Source organism: Oncorhynchus mykiss, chromosome 31 (genome assembly GCF_013265735.2).
Source record: "Oncorhynchus mykiss isolate Arlee chromosome 31, USDA_OmykA_1.1, whole genome shotgun sequence".
In the NCBI taxonomy this organism is placed as follows: Eukaryota; Metazoa; Chordata; class Actinopteri; order Salmoniformes; family Salmonidae; genus Oncorhynchus; species Oncorhynchus mykiss.
In genome coordinates this window covers 12,024,569-12,041,371 of record NC_050571.1, presented here as the reverse complement: position 1 = coordinate 12,041,371, position 16,803 = coordinate 12,024,569, and the positions used below count along the sequence as shown (strand labels likewise).

The following is a 16,803-nucleotide window of genomic DNA, read 5'->3' as shown; positions in this document are numbered from 1 at the left end:
CCGTGAGGAATGAGTTTGAATAGAATACATATCTGGAATGTCTAAGGGAGCCGTGAGGACTGGGTTTGATTAGAATACATATCTGGAATGTCTAAGGGAGCCGTGAGGACTGGGTTTGAATAGAATACATATCTGGAATGTCTAAGGGAGCCGTGAGGACTGGACTTTCAGAACTAGATTCCTATGTTTTTTAGGACCAGATTTCCTGGTGTGTTTCTGTGTGGAGGAGACAGGAAGGGGCAGGAAAGACAGACTACTGTTGTCTAACGAACACTCTCCACACAGAAACATCTGACTCTACACTCTCCACACAGAAACATCTGACTCTACTTCCTCTTCTGGCCAACAGATGGGGCAAAAGAATACCCACAATACACCCTCTGTAACAGACACACCCTCTGTAACAGACACACCCTCTGTAACAGACACACCCTCTGCCTCTGTAACAGACACACCCTCTGCCTCTGTAACAGACACACCCTCTGCCTCTGTAACAGACACACCCTCTGCCTCTGTAACAGACACCCTCTGTAACAGACACACCCTCTGCCTCAGTAACAGACACACCCTCTGCCTCAGTAACAGACACCCTCTGCCTCTGTAACCTGACACCCTCTGTAACAGACACACCCTCTGCCTCAGTAACAGACACACCCTCTGCCTCAGTAACAGACACCCTCTGCCTCTGTAACAGACACCCTCTGTAACAGACACACCCTCTGCCTCTGTAACAGACACACCCTCTGCCTCAGTAACAGACACACCCTCTGCCTCAGTAACAGACACACCCTCTGCCTCAGTAACAGACACCCTCTGCCTCAGTAACAGACACACCCTCTGCCTCAGTAACAGACACCCTCTGCCTCAGTAACAGACACACCCTCTGCCTCAGTAACAGACACACCCTCTGTAACAGACACACCCTCTGCCTCAGTAACAGACACACCCCCAGTAACAGACACCCTCTGCCTCTGTAAAAGACACACCCACACCCTCTGCCTCAGTAACAGACACACCCTCTGCCTCAATAACAGACACACCCTCTGCCTCAATAACAGACACACCCTCTGCCTCAATAACAGACACACCCTCTGCCTCAGTAACAGACACCCTCTGCCTCAGTAACAGACACACCCTCTGTAACAGACACACCCTCTGCCTCAGTAACAGACACACCCTCTGTAACAGACACACCCTCTGCCTCAGTAACAGACACACCCTCAGTAACAGACACCCTCTGCCTCTGTAACAGACACACCCTCTGCCTCTGTAACAGACACACTCTGGCTCAGTAACAGACACACCCTCTGCCTCTGTAACAGACATACCCTCTGCCTCTGTAACAGACACACTCTGGCTCAGTAACAGACACACCCTCTGCCTCTGTAACAGACACCCTCTGGTTCAGTAACAGACACACCCTCTGCCTCTGTAACAGACACACCCTCTGTAACAGACACACCCTCTGCCTCTGTAACAGACACACCCTCTGTAACAGACACACCCTCTGCCTCTGTAACAGACACACCCTCAGTAACAGACACACCCTCTGCCTCAGTAACAGACACACCCTCTGTAACAGACACACCCTCTGCCTCAGTAACAGACACACCCTCTGTAACAGACACCCTCTGGTTCAGTAACAGACACCCTCTGCCTCAGTAACAGACACACTCTCTGTAACAGACACACCCTCTGGTTCAGTAACAGACACCCTCTGCCTCAGTAACAGACACACCCTCTGTAACAGACACACCCTCTGGTTCAGTAACAGACACCCTCTGCCTCAGTAACAGACACACCCTCTGCCTCAGTAACAGACACACCCTCTGCCTCAGTAACAGACACACCCTCTGCCTCAGTAACAGACACACCCTCTGCCTCTGTAACAGACACACCCTCTGTTACAGACACACCCTCAGTAACAGACACACCCTCTGCCTCAGTAACAGACACACCCTCAGTAACAGACACACCCTCTGCCTCTGTAACAGACACACCCTCTGTAACAGACACACCCTCTGTAACAGACACCCTCTGCCTCTGTAACAGACACACCCTCTGCCTCAGTAACAGACACACCCTCTGCCTCAGTAACAGACACCCTCTGCCTCAGTAACAGACACACCCTCTGCCTCTGTAACAGACACACCCTCTGTAACATACACACCCTCTGTAACAGACACACCCTCTGCAACAGACACCCTCTGCCTCAGTAACAGACACACCCTCTGCCTCTGTAACAGACACACCCTCTGTAACAGACACACCCTCTGTAACAGACACACCCTCTGCCTCAGTAACAGACACACCCTCAGTAACAGACACACCCTCTGTAACAGACACACCCTCTGTAACAGACACCCTCTGCCTCAGTAACAGACACACCCTCTGCCTCTGTAACAGACACACCCTCTGGAACAGACACACCCTCTGTAACAGACACACCCTCTGCCTCAGTAACAGACACACCCTCAGTAACAGACACACCCTCTGTAACAGACACACCCTCTGTAACAGACACACCCTCTGTAACAGACACACCCTCTGTAACAGACACCCTCTGCCTCAGTAACAGACACACCCTCTGCCTCTGTAACAGACACACCCTCTGTAACAGACACACCCTCTGTAACAGACACACCCTCTGCCTCAGTAACAGACACACCCTCAGTAACAGACACACCCTCTGCCTCAGTAACAGACACACCCTCTGCCTCAGTAACAGACACACCCTCTGTAACAGACACACCCTCTGCCTCAGTAACAGACACACCCTGAGTAACAGACACACCCTCAGTAACAGACACACCCTCTGTAACAGACACACCCTCTGTAACAGACACACCCTCTGTAACAGACACCCTCTGCCTCAGTAACAGACACACCCTCTGCCTCTGTAACAGACACACCCTCTGTAACAGACACACCCTCTGTAACAGACATACCCTCTGCCTCAGTAACAGACACACCCTCAGTAACAGACACACCCTCTGCCTCAGTAACAGACACACCCTCTGCCTCAGTAACAGACACACCCTCTGTAACAGACACACCCTCTGCCTCAGTAACAGACACACCCTCAGTAACAGACACACCCTCAGTAACAGACACACCCTCTGTAACAGACACACCCTCTGTAACAGACACACCCTCTGTAACAGACACCCTCTGCCTCAGTAACAGACACACCCTCTGCCTCTGTAACAGACACACCCTCTGTAACAGACACACCCTCTGTAACAGACACACTCTCTGCCTCAGTAACAGACACACCCTCAGTAACAGACACACCCTCTGTAACAGACACACCCTCAGTAACAGACACACCCTCTGTAACAGACACACCCTCTGTAACAGACACCCTCTGCCTCAGTAACAGACACACCCTCTGCCTCTGTAACAGACACACCCTCTGTAACAGACACACCCTCTGTAACAGACACCCTCTGCCTCAGTAACAGACACACCCTCTGTAACAGACACACCCTCTGTAACAGACACACCCTCTGCCTCAGTAACAGACACACCCTCAGTAGCAGACACACCCTCAGTAACAGACACACCCTCTGTAACAGACACACCCTCTGTAACAGACACACCCTCTGTAACAGACACCCTCTGCCTCAGTAACAGACACACCCTCTGCCTCTGTAACAGACACACCCTCTGTAACAGACACACCCTCTGTAACAGACACACCCTCTGCCTCAGTAACAGACACACCCTCAGTAACAGACACACCCTCTGCCTCAGTAACAGACACACCCTCTGCCTCAGTAACAGACACACCCTCTGTAACAGACACACCCTCTGCCTCAGTAACAGACACACCCTCAGTAACAGACACACCCTCAGTAACAGACACACCCTCTGTAACAGACACACCCTCTGTAACAGACACCCTCTGCCTCAGTAACAGACACACCCTCTGCCTCTGTAACAGACACACCCTCTGTAACAGACACACCCTCTGTAACAGACACACTCTCTGCCTCAGTAACATACACACCCTCAGTAACAGACACACCCTCTGTAACAGACACACCCTCTGTAACAGACACACCCTCTGTAACAGACACACCCTCTGTAACAGACACCCTCTGCCTCAGTAACAGACACACCCTCTGCCTCTGTAACAGACACACCCTCTGTAACAGACACACCCTCTGTAACAGACACACCCTCTGCCTCAGTAACAGACACACCCTCAGTAACAGACACACCCTCTGCCTCTGTAACAGACACCCTCTGTAACAGACACCCTCAGTAACAGACACACCCTCAGTAACAGACACACCATCTGCCTCTGTAACAGACACCCTCTGTAACAGACACCCTCAGTAACAGACACACCCTCAGTAACAGACACACCCTCTGCCTCTGTAACAGACACCCTCTGTAACAGACACCCTCAGTAACAGACACACCCTCAGTAACAGACACACCCTCTGCCTCTGTAACAGACACACCCTCTGCCTCAGTAACAGACACACCCTCAGTAACAGACACACCCTCTGCCTCTGTAACAGACACCCTCTGTAACAGACACCCTCAGTAACAGACACACCCTCAGTAACAGACACACCCTCTGCCTCAGTAACAGACACACCCTCTGCCTCTGTAACAGACACACCCTCTGCCTCAGTAACAGACACACCCTCAGTAACAGACACACCCTCTGCCTCTGTAACAGACACACCCTCTGCCTCAGTAACAGACACACCCTCTGCCTCAGTAACAGACACACCCTCTGCCTCAGTAACAGACACACCCTCTGCCTCTGTAACAGACACACCCTCTGCCTCAGTAACAGACACACCCTCTGCCTCAGTAACAGACACATAGTCTACCTATTCAACGCAGACACACCCCAGTAAAAGTAACTGTTGTGAGACTTACGTGAAGTATTTAGATGATTGCTGTAGTTTTTCAAAAGCAAAAGAATGATGAAGGTTAAAAAGGTTAACAAGGTTAACAATGAGACAATGTTGTCATGTAATAGTTATGTAATAGTTACATGATCACAGGATCTGTTAATGACGTAAAATGAATTATTGATTTGATGGGACTGATTAAAATGAGGCGATGACTTACAATAACACATAATGTAATCATTACCAGGCACAGATTACAAGGAATTTACAACTATTTGAATTCCTTATCAGCTGAATGGATGTATTTGCAGTCACTTATAAAAGTGTTTGTGGCAAATTTGCTGCAGACAAAATTGAGTGTCGCAAAATGTTGCCAGAAGTTTGCAAATGTTTGTCACTTGTGATGAATCTGCGGCAAACCTTTGGCAACAGTCATATGTATTGCCACTAGTGGTAAACAGTTCACTAGAGCTCCTTTCTGGCAGACAAGTCTCTCAAGATGCTATTTGAATCTGTGGCAAACCTGTGGCCAAAATATTTATTGCCAGTAGTGGCAATCATGTTTAACGGAAGCCGTTTCGAGTGAACACATGAATTCCAAGACAAGTAACTGTTGATGAGCAATCAAGGTGATTAGAACAATTTGTTGGAAAATTAAAACCAAGCTAGCTACCTACAAAAGTTGTCCGGTGAGTATCTAACTTATTAATAAACTTGATAATACATGTTAAAATGACATTAACTAATTGATGGCTAGTTAGCAATGGAATGTGTTATGGGATAGAATGATAAGAGTTATTTTATTTTGGAATTGAACAAGTCAGTAAAAACAAACGATGTTGTCCTGTCTGAGTTGCCCCCCCCCCCGGGTTGTGCGGTGGCGGAGATCTTTGTGGGCTATACTCGGCCTTGTCTCAGAATGGTAAGTTGGTGGTTGAAGATATCCCTCTAGTGGTGTGGGGGCTGTGCTTTGGCAAAGTGGGTGGGGTTATATCCTTCCTGTTTGGCCCTGTCCGGGGTATCATCGGATGGGACCACAGTGTCTCCTGACCCCTCCTGTCTCGGCCTCCAGTATTTATGCTGCAGTAGTTTATGTGTCGGGGGGCTAGGGTCAGTTTGTTATATCTGGAGTACTTCTCCTGTCTTATCTGGTGTCCTGTGTGAATTTAAGTATGCTCTCTCTAATTCTCTCTTTCTCTCTTTCTTTCTCTCTCTCTGAGGACCTGAGCCCTAGGACCATGCCTCAGGACTACCTGACGACTCCTTGCTGTCCCCAGTCCACCTGTCCGTGCTGCTGCTCCAGTTTCAACTGTTCTGCCTGTGGCTGTGGAATCCTGACCTGTTCACCGGACGTGCTACCTGTCCCAGACCTGCTGTTTTCAACACTCTAGAGACAGCAGGAGTGGTAGAGATACTCTGAAGGATCGGCTATGAAAAGCCAACTGACATTTACTCCTGAGGTGCTGACTTGCTGCACCCTCGACAACTACTGTGATTATTATTATTTGACCCTGCTGGTCATCTATGAACATTTGAACATCTTGGCCATGTTCTGTTATAATCTCCACCCGACAAAGCCAGAAGATGACTGGCCACCCCTCATAGCCTGGTTCCTCTCTAGGTTTCTTCCTAGGTTTTGGCCTTTCTAGGGAGTTTTTCCTAGCCACCGTGCTTCTACACCTGCATTGCTTGCTGTTTTGGGGTTTTAGGCTGGGTTTCTGTACAGCACTTTGAGATATCAGCTGATGTATGAAGGGCTATATACATACATTTGATTGGATTTGATTTGACGTGTTGTGTTTGTTGACAAAAACCGATTTGTTGATCCAGGGAACCCCCCCCCCATTTGTACTTCTTGTTTACACATGGAGGAAGCTTACCAAACCAGTTATTAGACCTCTTTGCCTTAGCTGTTGATGTTTTTGTTTTTTTGTTGTTAGCCCTGTTGATCACTGTAATTGAAAAAAGCTTCTCACTTTTCGATTGCTTTTTTACTGGTTTCAGTTTTGGATTTCATCACTAGGTGGAGACATTGACCATAGTACCCCACACCCTGACCACCAACCTGTACGGTTACCACACACTCTCTCATTAGCACCACCAGCTGAAGAGAGCTTTGTCCCTAATTGTCTTCCCCATGCCCTATGTGAACTTTCCCATTTCCTAAGTGATTATGCTGAAGAAGGCCATTAAAGGCCAAAACGTCAATATTTTAAACTTGACTAATAAAACTAAGATTTGTTTATGGTGAGCGAGCTTTGCACCTTTTCCTGTCCAATGATGTTTACAGATTTTTAGGTTGCACCTCAACTCATGTTGGTTGAACACCCTCTACTTCTTTCCAAATGGGAATAGAGTGAACACATTTTATTGATACCAGTTTCAATCTGTCAGTGCCATTGACTGGCTAACACTTGGCTAGCGCTTAGCTAGCTAGCTAACGTTAGCTATCATATTTTTGCACAATTAATGTGATAGCTAGCTAACTAAGGATTTACCTAAACACTTATACTGTATTTTCTGTTGAATACGTTGCTGTCTTTATTACCAATACGCATTTCAATATGCTAGTGTCACTGTTCAATAGTATTTTAGCAAGCACACCAGCTAAGGTAACAACAATATGAGGTATTATTCTCATAAATGTAGCCCATACAGTCATCCTTTCTAACAATTAGATATTTCGTTGTTTTAAACTATTGGCTAGCGCATCTTGTTCACGTGTGTTTTTCCTTCTCTCTTTCTAGAAGTAATCAGTTACAGGGCAAAATGACAGATTGAGGCTTTCAATCAAACTGAGGAAACATGTGCACCAGGTCAAGCAAGACTTCTTGCATGGATGGCTTTGAGATGTAAGTTAACAATAATTCATTTTTTAATTAGGCATAACTCAATTTTATGCTTTTCTTCCACCCAAGCCGTATATTCCCGATTCAGGAAGAAGAGACAACTAGTAGACAATGATGAAGTCCCCAGTCTGGATTGAATATCATAACTAGTTTAAGAAACATCTTGTATACTGTGGCTCTCTAGGAACAGTTGGCCACACATTAAAACATAGATTTAGTAGGCCTAAGTCCCAGTTTATGCTAACTACATCGTTTGTTTATAAAGCATTTATACAAGGCAGAAACGTTGTTTCCCTGCTGAAAAATATATAGAAGGCCAGTTTCAGTGAGAAGCATCGCAACATGCATAGAAACACGCATAGCAACATGCATAGAAACACACATAGCAACATGCATAGAAACACGCATAGCAACATGCATAGCAACATGCATAGAAACACGCATAGCAACACGCATAGCAACACACATAGCAACATGCATAGCAACACGCATAGTAACATGCATAGCAACATGCATAGCCACACGCATAGCAACACGGGTAGAAACACACGTAGCAACACGCATAGCAACACGCACAGCAACATGCATAGTCCCATGCATAGCAACATGCATAGTCCCATGCATAGCAACATGCATAGTCCCATGCATAGCAACATGCATAGCAACATGCATAGCCACCAAGGCAACTTTGTAACAGCTGACCCAGTTTTTCCAAAGCCAAACCCGCTGGGTCCAGCCGATGAATCTACCTTTTAAGATACTAAAATCTAAAATGTTTTCAGTATGCTAATGTTGATTTTGTGTTGTGTTTTCTGATTGTTTCAGTTCATGCATTCAACAAGTTTTGGACGAATGACTTCCATAGACCGTCATCTCCAAAGTTCACTCAAAAAGGTAATAGTTGTGAACTGGGCTTGATTTAGTTGTTGTTGTCTTAATTATCTACATTTTGTTAATTATCTTTTAAACATCCATTGGTTGAAAGCTATTGCTGAATTATCACTTGGCTCATGTAAATTCTGTAGTTGCCCCTTTAAACATCCTAAGGTCAACATCTCCATAGTGTTCCCATTGTAGCTACATAAACATATTAAATAAACTCTTTATTTGGGAAAGATCCCGTCTTTGCTCGTTTCTTCATTAGCAAATTTGGATTTATTTGTATATTTTAAGATATTGAATACATGTTGTTTAGTATATTTAGCATGTTTAGTTCTCCCTGTGAGAAGAAAGTTAATTTAAAGTTAATTTAAAGTTATATGTGATTGGGTTTATGAAGATACAACATTTCAACGTTGTTAACACACAGTAACCAAAAACCGGATCTCATTTGCATATTCATGTTCGACACATGTTTCCCAGAATTGTTTGCCAGAAGTTTACAAGTTTTTTAGATAAGGGATTTGAACATACAACAGTTTTCATGTTTATCATCAACATACTCACCTTAAATACTTCTAGGTGGCAGTTTCCTGCTGGTTCCCTAGTGGCTACGATCTCTCCTTCCCGTAACTCTGATTGGCCGTTTGGAAGGTGTGTCTGCTCTGAGACAGTTAGAGCATCCTTGGAATCCAGGTAATTTCCTGAATGTCCCTCTCCTCCCTCCCCTCCCTCGCTTTCTCTCTCTTCCACTGTAGACAGACATTCTAAGGGATCTCTGTCTACCTCTGTCTCTCTCTCTTTCTGAGTCTCTCTCTCCAGCCTTGAGTGTGGCTCGTGATTCTCTACTGTGGCTACAGACGTGTGCCGCGTCTGTCTCTCTGTCTGTCTGTCCGTCTGTCTGTCCGTCTGTCTCTCTGTCTGTCTGTCCATCTGTCTGTCCGTCTCCAATGAGGTCACACACACCAGGCCGTTAACGCTTGGTGAGTCCGGACTCACCCTCCATGCCTTCAGCATCACCTGAGGAGACCGTCTGCCTATTAGAGGAGGGGGTGAGGCAGGGTCACAGGCAGGGGAGCGAGGGGGGTGAGGGGTCAGGGGTGAGGCGGGTGTTGGGGGACATTCTGGGTGGTCCTCACTGCGGAGGGTTAGGGACACACTGTGGACGTAGTCCCCCAGATGCTGCCCTGCTCTGGGGGAGCCCAGCAGCGACCGCTCCCCTCCCTCCTCTGGAGGAGAGAAGGAGCGCGAAGACGTCCGCCATTTTCTAGCCGTCTCCGCAACGTTGCTGAAGAACTTAATCAGACCCCCAAAATGTCCGCCTTTGCTGTCAGAGTGCTTTGGAGCCGCTGGTTGAAAGTCCCTGACGCTCTCGAAGTCCACCGAGCCGTAGTCAGAGTCCATGGTCTTGTCCAGTGTGTGGAGCTCTGAGTCAAAACTCCTCTCTGAGTAAGCCGGGTTCCCCTTCCCCAGGACAGAGATCCTCCTCAGGTAACTCCACACGTCAGCTCTCTTAGATCTCTTCCCACCCAGCTGGACCTTGGGGCTGCCCCTCACACTCTGCTCCTCACACACTCCTGCTGAGGTACTGTTACAGTTAGAGGAGTGGTTGGCCTGAGCCTGCGCCTGGACCTGAGGTCTCTTGGAGTAGGAGATTCTCTCTGTGGGCTTAGAGCCGTTCTGTGTAAGAGGCTCCACTAGTGCGTGAAGATGGTGTCTGTCCAGGGTAGCTGTCAGATCAATGTCCTCAAATGAGCAGTCGAACTCGGCGGTGTGTCCGGCATACGAATGCCTCTTTGCACGGTGGCGGAGTGTGCTCCTACAGGGGTGCAGGCCGGGTGAGGGGAGGAAGTCCCGGCAGAACGAGTCGTCCTCCATCTCTCCATCTCTGAACTTAGTGCTGGACCCAGACATCTTCCCCACCCTCCCCTTGAAGACACCCGGAGAGCGGAGCTTCTTGATGGAGCGGACCTTGTCAGCGAAGGACAGTTTAGGGATGAAGGCCTCCTCTCCAGGGAGGATCATGGAGTGAGGTCTTCTGTTATCCAGCTCTGAGGCCACTCTACGCCGGGTCAAGATCTTCCAGATGCCCCCAGTCGCTCTTGTTCTACGGTTGACCTCCGGGCGCTCCTTTCCAGGTGTCTGAGGGGGTGCCTGGGTGTCTGTCTGTCTATCCCCAGCCTCCTGCCACTCTCTCTGGGCTTGGCCTGGCCCCGGACCTTCTCCATGACCCTCTCCCTTCCCAGTCTCCTGGATAGATACGGTGCCAGTTTCATTCTGCACATCCAGAGACACGTTGAAGACTTTATTGACAAACCCGTTGGGGTCGTTGCTGTGGGAGGCGGGGCTGTCCATGTGTTCCATCCTCTCTCATCTCATCCTGCTACAGCTCTGTCAGTTATCAGCTCCGTCGGCTATCAGCTCCGTCAGCTATCGGCTCTGTCAGTTATCAGCTCCGTCGGCTATCAGCTCCGTCAGCTATCAGCTCCGTCAGCTATTGGCTCCGTCAGCTATCGGCTCCGAACCGCACCATCTCTTTCACTCCCACACACACCTGGAGAGACAAAACACACAACACAACAATTTGTGAACTCTCTTATGCTCACACACACAATTCAATTCAAATCAATGAAAGAACCCTGTATTTCGCTCTGAGGTGCAATAAGAACCCTGTATTTATCTCTGAGGGGCAATAAGAACCCTGTATTTATCTCTGAGGGGCAATAAGAACCCTGTATTTATCTCTGAGGGGCAATAAGAACCCTGTATTTATATCTCAGGGGCAATATGAACCCTGTATTTATCTTAGAGGGGCAATAAGAACCCTGTATTTATCTCTGAGGGGCAATAAGAACCCTGTTTTTATATCTGAGGGGCAATAAGAACACTGTATTTATATCTGAGGTGCAATAAGAAAACCGGTGCTATTGTAAAAAGTTTGGAGACTTTGCATGAGTTCAACCAAACAAAGTCTTTATTCATAATATGTCATACAGACCTGGCCACACATCAGATACATCACATACAGTACAGAAACAGTACAGATACAGATACGATACAGATACAGATACAGATACAGATACAGATACAGATACAGTACAGATACAGATACAGATACAGTACAGATACAGATATAGATACAGTACAGATACAGATACAGATACAGATACAGTATAGATACAGATACAGATACATATACATATACATATACAGATACAGTACAGATACAGATACGGTACAGATACAGATACAGTACAGATACAGATACGGTACAGATAAAGATACAGATACAGATACAGATACAGATACAGATACAGATACAGTACAGATACAGATACGGTACAGATACAGATACAGATACAGTACAGATACAGATACAGATACAGTACAGATACAGATACAGATACGATACAGATACGATACAGATACAGATACAGATACAGTACAGATACAGATACGGTACAGATACAGATACAGATACAGATACAGATACAGATACAGATACAGTACAGATACAGATACGGTACAGATACAGATACGGTACAGATACAGATACAGATACAGATACAGATACAGATACAGATACAGATACGATACAGATACAGATATGGTACAGATACAGTACAGATACAGATACAGTACAGATACAGATGCAGATACAGTACAGATACAGATACAGTACAGATACAGATACAGACACAGTACAGATACAGTACAGATACAGATACAGATACAGTACAGATACAGATACAGTACAGATACAGATATGGTACAGATACAGTACAGATACAGATACAGTACAGATACAGATACAGATACAGATACAGATACAGATACAGTACAGATACAGATACAGATACAGTACAGATACAGATACAGATACAGATACAGATACAGATACAGATACAGTACAGATACAGATACAGATACAGGCACAGATACAGATACAGACACAGGTACAGATACAGACACAGTACAGATACAGACACAGGTACAGATACAGACACAGTACAGATACAGACACAGGTACAGATACAGACACAGTACAGATACAGATACAGACACAGTACAGATACAGACACAGGTACAGATACAGATACATTACAGATACAGATACAGATAAAGACACAGTACAGATAGAGTGGAAATACAGTACAGATACAGATACGGACACAGGTACAGATACAGACACAGGTACAGATACAGACACAGGTACAGATACAGACACAGGTACAGATACAGACACAGGTACAGATACAGTGGAAATACAGTACAGATAGAGTGGAAATACAGTACAGATACAGATACAGTGGAAATACAGTGGAAATAGAGTACAGATACAGATACAGTGGAAATACAGTGGAAATACAGTACAGATACAGTGGAAATACAGTACAGACACAGATACATTGGAAATACAGTGGAAATACAGTACAGATACAGATACAGTGGAAATACAGTGGAAATACAGTACAGATACAGATACAGTGGAAATACAGTGGAAATACAGTACAGATACAGATACAGTGGAAATACAGTGGAAATACAGTACAGATACAGTGGAAATACAGTACAGATACAGATACAGTGGAAATACAGTGGAAATACAGTACAGGTACAGATACAGTGGAAATACATTGGAAATACAGTACAGATACAGATACATTGGAAATACAGTGGAAATACAGTACAGATACAGTGGAAATACAGTACAGATACAGATACAGTGGAAATACAGTACAGATACAGATACATTGGAAATACAGTGGAAATACAGTACAGATACAGTGGAAATACAGTACAGATACAGATACAGTGGAAATACAGTACAGATACAAATACATTGGAAATACAGTGGAAATACAGTACAGATACAGTGGAGATACAGTACAGATACAGATACATTGGAAATACAGTGGAAATACAGTACAGATACAGATACATTGGAAATACAGTGGAAATACAGTACAGATACAGTGGAAATACAGTACAGATTGCTGATTGCTGTTTGTGTAAGACTGGTGCATAAAGAGTGGAGTTCAAGAAGCTATGGATGCATCCTCAATGGCAGCCTATTTCCCACAGTGCACCACTTGTGACCAGGGCCCAACAGCAGTGGCCTATATAGGCAATAGGGTGCCACTTGGGAGAAGACCCTCAGATCTCTCATGACGTGTAACACATGAACTAACATTGTAGTACATGGTCTTATGACACATAACATAGTAACATACATGGTCTTACATGGAACATTCTATACAGGCATACATAACTAGCAAACAATGTTCAGTATTTGAGATGAGCTAATGTAGGTTGACTTGAAACAAGGGAGTCTTTCATCTTGTGTGCTGTACAGTGGTCCCCTTAAAGTGAGTCAGCATTATTTAAACCCCCACCCCCATACCCCTCTATACCCCCGCGAGCCACATTAGCCCAAGTAATTATACAGAAGACAGCGGCACACGAACACACATACACCAGGATCCTGCGTTGCCGTGGAAACCGAGCTCTACGGAGGTGGTGGTGATGTGTGTGTGCAGCAGCAACGTTTGTGTGTTTTTGCATGTGTTTGTGTGTTTGTGTGCGCGTGTGTGTGTGTGTGCGTGCGTGCTTGCGTGCGTGCGTGTGTGTGTGCGTGTGTGCGCGTGTGTGTGTGTGCGTGCGTGCGTGTGTGTGTGTGTGTGTGTGCGCGTGTGTTGATATCACATGACATATCCCCTTCATCTGAGGAGGATGACTGAGAGCTTCCAGCCTCCATTCACTCTCTGTTCCACATATTAATGCACTATACGAGTCCATGTCATTTGAGACAGGACTATGCCCTATTAGCCTACGTTATGTGAACCTACAGATCCATCCCACAAGAGTAGTTAGGCATACATGTAGTCAGATACAGTATTATAAACTAATCTAGGAGGTATGGCTTCATGTAGTCAGATACAGTATTATAAACTAATCTAGGAGGAATGGTTACATCATGTAGTCAGATACAGTATTATAAACTAATCTAGGAGGTATGGCTTCATGTAGTCAGATACAGTATTATAAACTAATCTAGGAGGAATGGTTACATCATGTAGTTAGATACAGTATTATAAACTAATCTAGGAGGAATGGCTTCATTTAGTTAGATACAGTATTATAAACTAATCTAGGAGGAATGGTTACATCATGTAGTTAGATACAGTATTATAAACTAATCTAGGACGTATGGTTACATCATGTAGTTAGATACAGTATTATAAACTAATCTAGGAGGTATGGCTTCATGTAGTCAGATACAGTATTATAAACTAATCTAGGAGGTATGGCTTCATTTAGTTAGATACAGTATTATAAACTAATCTAGGAGGAATGGTTACATCATGTAGTTAGATACAGTATTATAAACTAATCTAGGACGTATGGTTACATCATGTAGTTAGATACAGTATTATAAACTAATCTAGGAGGAATGGCTTCATGTAGTTAGATACAGTATTATAAACTAATCTAGGAGGAATGGTTACATCATGTAGTTAGATACAATATTATAAACTAATCTAGGAGGAATGGTTACATCATGTAGTTAGATACAGTATTATAAACTAATCTAGGACGTATGGTTACATCATGTAGTTAGATACAGTATTATAAACTAATCTAGGAGGAATGGTTACATCATGTAGTTAGATACAGTATTATAAACTAATCTAGGAGGAATGGTTACATCATGTAGTTAGATACAGTAGGCCGTCATTGAAATAATAATTTGTTTTTCACTGACTTGTTAAAAAAAGGTTAAACGAAATAAATAAACATCACGTAATTAGATACAGTATTATAAACCAAGAGGTGTAGTTAGATAGGGTATTATAAACTAAGAGGTGTAGTTAGATAGGGTATTATAAACTAAGAGGTGTAGTTAGATAGGGTATTATAAACTAAGAGGTGTAGTTAGATAGGGTATTATAAACTAAGAGGTGTAGTTAGATAGGGTATTATAAACTAAGAGGTGTAGTTAGATAGGGTATTATAAACTAAGAGGTGTAGTTAGATAGGGTATTATAAACTAAGAGGTGTAGTTAGATTCAGTTTTATAAACTAATCTAAGACGTATCCTTCACTAGAAGTTAAACAATAGTCCAAGAATGTGTCAACTGTACTATATATAGTTTTATAATAATATGATTTAAAATTATACTATTCTATATAAATGATACTATAATTACATATAGGCCTATATACTCTATAAACTAGAACAGGTGTAATTTATTCAATGTTACTTGGATTAAAATAGGCTGTTATCAAATATTCATTAAATGGAGAAGAAAAAAATATATGCCAACAAGACATTCAAAATATGAAAAATCTGCCTCACGTTATGTTTTTTTATTGTTTTAAATTGGCCTGCAGAAACGTCAAAGTAAACTGAAAAGTGCATAGTTGATTAATAAATTAGGATAGGCAACGGTAAGAATCGGCTAGAACAGTTCGGAAAATTATTGTTTTCTCATCTAAGTAATTTAACCGATCCATTTAACAAGAATCTGTTTATAGCCTCTATGGCAATTTATTGACGATAACAGACGTAACAAACAAGAAACGTTACGGAACACGCGTTTAGAAAATTGTTGTTACTTACCAATCGGCTTTCAAGAGCTGAAACTCCTCAATAATTCTGGACAAAACGTCATCTTTCAATTACAGTAAATCGGATGCAAAAACAGCGGTTGACTTCCCACCTGGTAAACTTTTTATATCCATGAGTAACGCGGAAATTATGCTGTGGCGAGTTTTCAGGCGAAGTTTTATGACGCGGGCTAAACTCCTTGGGTTCTAGAAATCCTCCTCAAAACTCTGAAATGTTCAAAGTTTTCTCTCTGAGCATAGAGAATGATGAACACTCTTGCCCTTTAAACTCAAGCAGCAGACGCCGACAGTCAGATGATAAAACGCTCCTACGCAGACAGTGGATAGAGGGACCGGCAACATATGATCAGCAGCCAGAGCGCAAAACACACACGCACTCACATGCTCACACACACACACACACACACACACACACACACACACACACATACACACACACACACACACACACACACACACACACACACACACACACACACACACACACACACACACACACACACACACACACACACACACACAATAGCTGTATTGAAACAAATTACCTTGATAGACCTAGTTTCCTA

The 16,803-nt window shown here is 44.3% G+C and overlaps 1 protein-coding gene and 1 long non-coding RNA gene across 2 annotated transcripts in view; one reads left to right on the top strand and one right to left on the bottom strand.

The window, feature by feature from the left end:
- The window catches only part of arhgef9b (Cdc42 guanine nucleotide exchange factor (GEF) 9b), a 79,882-nt gene extending 63,287 nt beyond the window's left edge, over positions 1–16,595 (bottom strand). The window contains 2 exon segments of the mRNA XM_036970558.1: positions 9,173–11,159; positions 16,230–16,595. Of these exon segments, the coding sequence (XP_036826453.1) occupies positions 9,173–10,969 (1,797 nt within the window). The 5' untranslated portion in view covers positions 10,970–11,159; positions 16,230–16,595.
- On the top strand, positions 6,574–9,297 carry LOC118946085. Its single transcript, XR_005041271.1, has 3 exons — positions 6,574–7,729; positions 8,552–8,620; positions 9,188–9,297. It is a non-coding gene; the product is annotated as an uncharacterized LOC118946085 (long non-coding RNA).
- Positions 16,596–16,803: the final 208 nt, after the last annotated feature.